The following is a 10,356-nucleotide window of genomic DNA, read 5'->3' on the forward strand; positions in this document are numbered from 1 at the left end:
TATGATGTGTAACTGTACCAAATACATATCTAAAGTACTCAGCTGGTTAAATTCATGAGTATCATTTACTGCTTATTGTTGTAGTGTCCTGTTAAGAACAAAACCTTGAAAATCAACCCAAGGCCAGGGAAGGTAAGTCAATTCTTTTAAAAAAAAAACAAACTGAAAAATTAGATCTTTCAAATGTTTCACTTACTAATTAAAAGACCTTTTCCTATGGTGATTTAGATGGTTATTTATGATGAATTAAACTTTCATGGAAACAAACGTGAAATCTTTACTGATCAATCTGATGCAACAAGCTGGAATTTTTCGGAAGGACTCTCTTTAAATGTTGTCAGAGGATGGTAAGCAAATTATAATTTTGCCTAGCAACTAAGGTACCAGTTTTAGTTGGTTAAGGTGCATTTATCTAATTTGTTCACAAATTCCAACTTCGTTTCCTTACCACACTTTGCCCATCCATGATGCTCAGAATATTATCGCTGTTCCAAAACTTAATTAAAAGGGTTCTGTTTGTACCATTCCCTCTTTATGTCCTTTCACTCTAGTACAATGGTATTGTCCTTAAGGCTACTGCCATTCCATTTCTGTTTTTATTCCACTTGAATCTTATACGTTTGTCCCAACTGCAGCCAAGATTGACATTTACACACGCACACACTTACATACACATTTACACACACATTTTTACTGCAAGATTCTAAAATTCCACAACCACTAACACAACACACAACTTATCATCGTGTCACTAATCTTTGCCAGGTACTCACTGTTGTCCACTGTTTATCTAAGTGAGTTTACAGGCATTTTTGCAAACAAAGAGTTAATATAGGAGTGCATCTCAACAATGTTACTTGGTTTCTTAATTTCAGGCTAATGGTCTAAGTTCAAATTCTCACCACACCGGTTGAAATAGGAACTTATTTCAGTTTATTCTCTATCATATGCAGGACAGCAGCACCATTGTTTTTTTTGTTACAGGCATTGTTAATGGAAAAATGGTACATTCAGACCCAACTACTTCTATCAAATGACACTGAACTGACAGCCCCTCACTGAATAGATAACAGAGGGAAACCTTTTTCTTAACATGTCTTGTTTATCTTTCCTCATTCCAGTTGGATAATATATGAAAAGCCTGAATTTCAAGGTCAATTGCTTGTCTTAGAAGAGGGACAAAAGGAACTTAATAAACTCTGGGATAATAATAACATTTGCTTGGATTCTACACAATCAAAAATTGTGATTGGTTCCATTAAAAGGATTATAAAGGTGAGTTGTCCTCTCAGTGAAAAGAAACAGAACACTGGGTAAGCAGTCTCTCACTTAACAGATGAAATGATAATATTTCCTGTCTATGCTTCAAAGAATCAGTCTGAAGAAACAAGTATGGAAGTTTAGATAAAATGAAAAATGGGGAAGTTATTCAATAAGTTTTGGTACCTGTTGATAAGGAATATATTTGACGAGTAAAACAAGATTGCACCTTTCTTTTTAAAAAAAAGCACAGTGTGAAGCTAATTGATTTACTCTGAATTGATCCTCTTTTTAAAAAAAGTGCAACCAAAAATAACAATAATTCAGTTTGAGAAGTGTAAAAAAAAATCAATTAATCTTTATGCAGTAATCCAAAGAAAATGGTGATTGGAAAAAAAACAGTATTTTCAAGAAAAATGTTTCCCATTTGGAGCAAAATAATTAAGTTACTGCAACAAAAAAAACTTAAGGATGGTCTTCTTCCTAAAGATTATAGATGTTGAATATTTCTCTTTCCAGAATCATTGCATTCCAGAGATTGAAATCATCCAAGAACCTCAGCAAGGTGCCGTTAACGCTTACTTTAACGGTGAGGTAGCCTCCTTAGAGGAATGTAGAATAACGCCCACTGTATCTTCTCTTGTTGTCAATTCAGGAATGTAAGTGAAACTAACATAGTTGATTTTTTTTTATATATACAGAATATTTTTCATTCCAGACAACTTGTATGGGGTTTATTTCTGTTCATACTAAGCCTCCCTGCACTGCAAATATAAAAGCATCGAAAGCTCAAAGTTCCTGTCCTCGTTTATCATTTAACTTTTATTTGGAATTTCCTTCAGTGGCATAACTAACAATTGAAACCAAAACTTGCATGTTACTGCACTGATCAGCAATCTCATTAACCAAAATGTAAATAAACAAGCAGTTTACATGATACTAGGTACTTAGCTATTAGTGACAGAACCTCTTACAGGGGTCAACCGACTAGGTTATCTTGTTGGATGAAGCTGTGATTGATTCAGTCCAGATTCGAAGAAAGCAGATGAGAGTTGATCCACAGCAGTTCTGAGGCAAAGGGGAACAGTGAAAGAGGAAGTACAGTATATATTTTTTTCAAAATCATCTACAATGCCTGACTCCATTATTTGGATTGGGATTTGGTATTCTAAGCTTTTCGGCTTTATTACAAATTTCTGGCTTGTGGGACACAGCAAGCACCATTGACTCATGCATGAAATGGAAGTTCACAACTTCTACCATTTGTGTTTGTTTCTCAAATATAAATAAGATAGGATACTACAATGTTATGCATGATTATTATAATACAGTATATGTAAAGCCTTTTTCACTGATTTTTCCATTTAATCATATTCAAAATGTTTCTTTTACTAGTTGGCTTGCCTATAATAAGTCACATTTCTGTGGCCCCTATACCCTGCTCGAAGCTGGTAACAAGCCAGTTCCCGTATCAACTGAAGCAAAATCTAATGATATTAAATCACTACGGCCTCTGAAAATGGTGAGGAAATGTTTTATTAAGATATTTACTTGGAGTTTTATAAATTGTGTATTTAATCTATTTTAACTCAGCTTGGTCGATGGTGTTCTCATCTTTGTGTCTAAAGATGTTGGTTTGAGTCCAGTATTTTGTATTTAAGCCCATTATCTATACCAGCAATCCAGTTGTATTGTGGTTTGAATTAGAAATTAAACTGAGATGTGAGCCTGTCTGGGAAGGCACAGTGGATACTAAAGAATCTGAAGGAAATTCTTCAGATTCTAGTTTAGACTGTAGATTTCTGACTTTAGCAAGGCCTTTGACAAGGTCCCGGATGGCAGGTTAGTCTGGAAGGTTAGATCGCATGGGATCCAGGGAGAGAGAACTGGATGCATAATTGGTTCGATGGTAGGAAGCAGACAATGATGGTTGAAGATTGTTTTTCGGACTGGAGGCCTGTGATTAGTGGTGTGCCACAGGGGTCATTGTTGGGATCTTTGTTGTTCGTCATTTATTTAAACAATTTGGATGTGAATGTGTAAGGCATGGTTAGTAAGCCTGTAGATGATACTAAAATAGGTGTTATCATAGACAGTGAAGAAGGTTATGAAAAATTACAGGGGAATCTTGATCAGCTAGGTAAGTGGGCCCAGTATTGGCAAATAGCTTTCAATTCAGATAGCTATGAAGTGTTGCATTTTGGGAAGTTAAACCAGGGTAGGACTTCGACAGTAAATTGTTGGACCCTGAGAAGTGTTGTGGAACAGAGGGACCTAAAAGTACATAGTTTGCTGAAAGCAGTGTCACAGGTAGGCAGGGTGGTCAAGAAGGCAGTTGGTGAGACTGCACTTGGAGTACTGTGTACACTGTCTGTCAACCTATCATAGAAAGATATTTAAACTGGAAAGAGTGCTGAGAAGATTTACGAGGAAGCTGCCAGCACTCGAGGGCCTGAGTCATAGGGAGAGCTTGGGCAGGCTATGACTTTATTCCTTGGAATGTAGGAGATTGAGGGGTGACCTTATAGAGGCGTATAAAATCATGAAGGGTATAAATAGGGGTGAACACACATGGTCTTTCTCCCAAGGAAGAAGAATTAAAAACTAGAGGGCATAGGTTTAAAGGTGAGGGGTGAAAGATTTAAAAGGGAACTGAGGGGTAACTTCTTCATGCAGAAGGTCGCTGCATACATGGAATGAGCCTGCCAGAGAAAAGTGGTTGAGGTAGGTATAATAACACCCTTTAGAAGAGATCTGACAAAGTACATGGATAGGAGGGGTTTAGAGGGATATCGCAGGCAAATGGGACCAAGCGGTGGGCGTCATGGTTGGTATGGATAAGTTGGGCCAAAGGCCTTGTTCCGTGCTGTATTACTTTGACTCTAAGTTACAGTAAGTCAATCATTCATCCTCTCAAGTGATGTCGCAAAAACAAGTTAATTTATCACTCATTTTATGCTTGCTTCGGAGTTCATTGATTCATGAAAGGCAGAATGTCTGTCAAATTAGCTTCATTTGCATGTCAGTCATTATCCTTTACAATTGTACATCAGGTAAAGATGATTTGTAAATTGTACATTTTAAAACAAAAATATAAGAGAGCATGTCCGTTCATAGAGTCACAGATCAGACAGCATGGATACAGCCCTTCGGTCCAATGAGTCACCCATCTCATCCCCAATTTCTGCATTCGGGCCATATCCCTCTAAGCCCCGCCCCTATTCATATTCATACTTTCTTGGTGCGTTTAATCAGAAGGGAATTAAGTGTGATGCACTTCACTGTGTGTTTCGATGTACCTGTGACTAATAAAGAGATCTTAATCTTGTGTGATCAACAAGTAATGTGTGAGATGTATTACCTTTAATAAATTACATGGATGTGATTATGACATCACAGAAAACCAATTCCATGCCCAAGAACATTCTGTCCTAATTGAATATAACTGGGGGAAGATGTTAAAAGAACAATTTGTTTTTGCTTTAAAAAAGTGGTACAATAAAACACGTGAATGTTCCAAAGTGACATTTATTTTAATATCCATTAATTTACCAAACAATTAATTATCCAGGAAAAGTAACAGGCTAAGTGCATTTCTAATAGCTCTGAAACTCAAAGGGTAAGATACTAGATAACGTTGCTCCTCACTCAGGTAAGATATCTTTATTAGTCACATGTACATCGAAACACACAGTGAAATGCATCTTTTTGCGTAGAATGTGCTGGGGGCAGCCCGCAAGGTTCGCCACACTTCTGGCGCCAACATAGCATGCCCACAACTTCCTAAACCCGTACGTCTTTGGAATGTGGGGAGGAACTGGAGCAACCGGAGGAAAACCCAATGCAGACACCGGGAGAACGTACAAACTCCTTACAGACAGCGGCTGGAATTGAACCCGAGTCGCTGGCGCTGTAATGGCATTTCACTAACTGCTACACTACCGTGATCATCCACATTATGTAGCAGGGAGATGGTTTGGAAGTAGAATAAATATTGCAGAAAGATGATACTCTATGCTTCATAGTCTTGTCATAGCTTATTCTTCATCTCAACCTGTTAAGAACCTTGATTCTGTTTTATTTAAGAAAATAAGATTACTTTTCCTAATTTTTTTAGGGTGGACTAAAAGTGGAACGCCCTATGTCTCCCAGGGTATGTATGGATCCATGGATGTCAAAATAAGTCACACACATTACTTGAAGCACCACAGTACAAGTTGTTATGTTTCGATGACTTGCTGACATTTATCGCTACTGAAACAAAAAAAGACTGCATTAGAAATCAATTTCCGGTTCTTTCAGATGCATTTTAATGGGTTGGGTTATTACTGACTCTGCAGAAGTCTACTGCTAAATCACCTTTGCAAAATCAAATAGTACTTCAGTGCTTTGTAGGTCACTGCTGATTTTGAAGCAGTAAACAGGTGAAAATGAACGCTGCCTTGTATTTTTTATTCTGCACGCATGGGTATTAAGGGTGAAATAAACGCCACCGTTGCCTGCATAAAAGCTCAAATTATTTACATTCAGTGGTTTTCAATTTGGTCAACACACTCTATTACTGAGTGTGCCTGAGGTTTATTCAATTTGGCAGTAGAACTGCACAGCAGTAATGAGATCCTTTGGAACACGGGAAACTGGAATCCAGATAAATTCAGGTCAACACTTCAAGATGAAACCCTGACAGGAGGGCAAAAAACTGGTAATAGGACAACTATTACAAAAGTACAACTAATCGTTTCATTAGGCTGTTGCATCTGATGATAAATGCAAAATAAAATTCTGGTTATTAAAAAGGCAATGGGGACAATGATGGTTTTATTGTTTTCTGGATAAAATGGGTAAGTTTGGGGAATGATTTTCCTTATCTTCTGGTTTGAATTATAAGGTCCAGGTACAAGCAGAAGATTTTATCTGGTCATAATTAAGGGCAGATGTTTGAATATTCTTTCTAATCCAGTGGATGAATCTCTACTTGGTTCTTTGCCATCTCAAAGTTGGTATTTATTGTAAAGCAAAAAACTGCAGATGCTACAAATCTAACACTTAAACACAAACTGCTGGAAAAAACTCAGCAGGGTGGCAGCATCTGTGGACAAAGAAACAGCTAATGTTTGGGGTCAATGACTTTTCAAAAGAACTGGTGAAGTTTTGATGAAGGATCATTAACCTGAAATGTTAATTTTGTTTCTCTCTCCACAGATACTGGGTACCCTCAACACCTTCCATTTTAATTTGGTGTTTATTAGATTTTTTTTTAGCTTTAATTGTACTATCCTCACATTGCCAACCTTTTCAAGAGCTCTTTTATAAAAGAACCTCATTCTGTCACTGAAAGTGGCATTCATTAGAATTTTTATTATTGTGAAGTACAAAGCGGGCATTGATCTTGAATCTGTCTTCTCAAATGATGTTAAATGTAGTAAATGCTGTTTCTTATTTTAGATTGTAATATTTGAAAAAGAAATGTTCAATGGACATTTCAAGGAAATTTGTAAAGACGTACCAGATTTGAAGAACATTTGGGAGAATGCTACAGACCTGAATATGGATAATTTTAGTGGAGCAGGCTCCGATACGTGTAATTGGTGGAGTGTGAGTAAAACTAGGTTATGATAAATAGCTTCAATGAAAAAAATGACCAGTGTTTTCAGATGTGCATGTGTTGTACATTCCATTTTTTTAAAAAATAGATAACTGCAAAATGCAGTGAATTTTCTTTTAAGTAGCTTTATTTGTTTGTCCACAATTGATAGAAGTATCAATGACATTCAATGATCTGGAAGAGGCATTGGGCTTGACACATGGAACTGCCTTGAAAAGCTGTATATTTGATAGAATAATATAAAACTTATTTCATTGATGGTTTGTATCTCTGTTCATTGATATCTCTGGCACTGTTGAACTTGGTCACTCTTCTGCCCATATTAATTGGGAGTCTTATCAATTCATTTAGTTAAAAGCAAATACAACAGCAATAATTTAGCATGGGTATGTTGCTGGGTACTTTGTAGTAAGTTCCTTCTGTCAAAAGATTTGCAGGGAATTTTTAAAAAGTTAGCCCTTGTCCACGTGGGCTGGTCTTAATTTCAACAAATGCAAGTCATTGATAGATGCAATCATATTTGAATGCTTTATAATAAATTACAGTGTTGTTTACATACAACATGTTTTGTTAAACAACATCTGGTAATATGGGTTTATTGGTGGAAACTCTGAAATGTTTGCATCTCTCTTTTTTTCCCCAATGTTAAATATTGTTAGTTGTCTGAATGAGGATGGCAGAGAAACAAGGATAATTGACTGGAAATGTCCACTAAAATTTTACTGTGCTACATTTCATTTGTTGTAGAACAAAACTATTTAATCGTTGTGGTTGAATACAAAAGGATGTGCGTATGTTGCATCTGATCAAGTAATTCATTAAGGCTTCTTTTATTTTTTCTGACTTTATCATGTAGTAATTAAAATAACTATTTAAATTTGCATTTTAAAAGTTAAGGAATGAGATATGAACGATCAGATTTGAAATATGAAATGAATCTTCTGAACCTTACAAGCAATTCCCATTTTGATGATATAGCAATGATCTATTTCACTTCTGTAAACACTTACATTACATTCATGCATTGCATAATATATCATTAATAAAACTAGCGGAAAATTTTAAGGAGCATCGGTGTACATTAGGATATGTCTAAGAATTTAAAGATGGCTATCTTATTATCCCAAATATCAAATAATCTATCTTGGTATGAAGAATTTTTAGAAAAAACATCTTTACTCATTGAGTAAGGAATATCTGCTCTCACACCTATGGCAACTTTCAGTTTTGACACGAGTATTATAATGGTAATTGTGTATCAGCTGTACTTGCCTGACCTTCCTTTATGGCTTTAGTTGCAAACCAAATTGACCAGTGGCACATCTACAACTGTCAGTATCAGTGTCGTGTTGAATGTAGTTAAGTCCCCGTCACTTTCACACAATTCTAAAAGGCAAACTATCAACAAATAGGTCAAATATCCATTTGTTCCTTGACACAGAAGTCCAATCAGTTCCCCTTCATCAACACACTCATTCACCTGGCTGAACTCATTCTCACATTGAACAATTTCTTCTTCGACTCGAATACTTTTTCCAGAGTAAAGGAACTTGTTGGGCTCGAGTATGTACCTATCTTTTTGTGGCATGCATATTACCGTCTTTCAGTCCCACTTGGGCTCCCTCCCTCAATCGTTAACTGGTACATCAATTGACTACATTGATGCTGCTTCCTGCATTCATACAGAATTTAGAAATGTTATTACTTTTCCTTCCAATTCCCACTCTGCTCTCACCTACACACTGTCCATCTCTGACTCTTCCCTTTCTGAATCTCTCTGTCTCGATCTCAAGGGATCTGCTAGCTACAGACTCCCACAGCTATCCTTCCTCCCACGCTGCCTCCTGTCAGGACTCCACTCTGTTCTCCCACTTCCCCTCTCTGTTGTATTTGATCTGATGCTGAGACTTGCTTCACAGCTGTGCCTGACATGTCTTCCTTCTTCCTGAACTGTGACTTCACCTCTACCATGGTTGGCAGAGCTCTTGACTGCAACTCATCTACTTCCTGCAATTCCCCTCTCATCATCTTTCCATCTGGACAGAGAAAAGCTAGGGTTCCTGTGGTCCTTCTACCTGCATTCATTGATCATCCATTGTGATTTCAATCAGCTTCAACAAGGTTCCACCACCAGACTCATCTTCCCCTTCCCCCCTCTTTCAGCATTTCCATGAGACCCTTTCGTTTGCAACGCCTTGATCTGCTCATCCATCCCCACCAACTGCTCCTCTTCTTATGGCACTTCCCAGTGCAAGCACAGGAAGTGCAACATCTGTACTTTTACCTCTTTCCTTCTCACCGTCCAAGACCCAAACAGTCCTCCAAGTGAAGCAGTGACTCACTTGTACTACTTCCAATCTAGTGTACTGCATTTGGTGTTTACTATACAGTGGCATGCAAAAGTTTGGGCACCCCTGGTCAAAATTTCTGTTACTGTGAATAGTTAAGTGAGTAGAAGATGAACTGATCTCCAAAAGTCATAAAGTTAAAGAAGAAGCATTCCCTTCAACATTTTAAGCAAGATTATTATTTTTGTTTTGTACAATTTTAGAGTGAAAAAAGGAAAGGAGCACCATGCAACAGTTTGGGCGCCCCAAGAGATTTGACCTCTCAGAAAACTTTTACCAAGGTCTCAGACCTTCATTAGCTTGTTAGTGCTATGGCTTGTTCACAATCATCGTTAGAAAAGGCCAAGTTATGCAAATTTCAAAGCTTTATAAATACCCTGACTCCTCAAACCTTGTCCCAACAATCAGCAGCCATGGGCTCCTCTAAGCAGCTGCCTAGCACTCTGAAAATTAAAATAAATGATGCCCACAAAGCAGGAGAAGGCTATAAGAAGATATCAAAGCGTTTTCAGGTAGCTGTTTCCTCAGTTCATAATGTAATTAAGAAATGGCAGTTAACAGGAACGGTGGAGGTCGAGTTGAGGTCTGGAAGACCAAGAAAATTTTCCGAGAGAACTGCTCGTAGGATTGCTAGAAAGGCAAATCAAAACCCCCATCTGACTGCAAAAGACCTTCAGGAAGATTTAGCAGACTCTGGATGGTGGTGCACTGTTCTACTGTGCAGTGACACCTGCACAAATATGATATTCATGGAAGAGTCATCAGATGAAAACCTTTCCTGCGTCCTCACCACAAAATTCAGTGTCAGAAGTTTGCAGAGGAACATCTAAACAAGCCTGATGCATTTTGGAAACAAGTCCTGTGGACTGATGAAGTTAAAATAGAACTTTTTGGCCGCAATGAGCAAAGGTATGTTTGGAGAAAAAAGGGTGCAGAATTTCATGAAAAGAGCACCTCTCCAACTGTTAAGCACAGGGGTGGATCGATCATGCTTTGGGCTTGTGTTGCAGCCAGTGGCATGGGGAACATCTCACTAGTAGAAGGAAGAATGAATTCAATTAAACACCAGCAAATTCTGGAAGCAAACATCACACCGTCTGTAAAAAAAAAGCTGAAGATGAAAAGAGGATGGCTTCTACAACA

General features: G+C 37.6%; 1 protein-coding gene across 1 annotated transcript in view; it reads left to right on the forward strand.

Annotated features, from left to right (window-relative positions):
- LOC127569384 (uncharacterized) overlaps positions 1–10,356 on the forward strand; it is a 35,100-nt gene that overhangs the window by 19,520 nt on the left and 5,224 nt on the right. Inside the window, exons 3-9 of the mRNA XM_052013979.1 lie at positions 85–132; positions 229–347; positions 1,122–1,275; positions 1,780–1,919; positions 2,656–2,782; positions 5,378–5,413; positions 6,706–6,855. Of these exons, the coding sequence (XP_051869939.1) occupies positions 85–132; positions 229–347; positions 1,122–1,275; positions 1,780–1,919; positions 2,656–2,782; positions 5,378–5,413; positions 6,706–6,855 (774 nt within the window). The remainder of the gene's footprint in view (positions 1–84; positions 133–228; positions 348–1,121; positions 1,276–1,779; positions 1,920–2,655; positions 2,783–5,377; positions 5,414–6,705; positions 6,856–10,356) is intronic.

The sequence above is a fragment of the Pristis pectinata genome, chromosome 4 (assembly GCF_009764475.1).
Source record: "Pristis pectinata isolate sPriPec2 chromosome 4, sPriPec2.1.pri, whole genome shotgun sequence".
Classification (NCBI taxonomy): Eukaryota; Metazoa; Chordata; class Chondrichthyes; order Rhinopristiformes; family Pristidae; genus Pristis; species Pristis pectinata.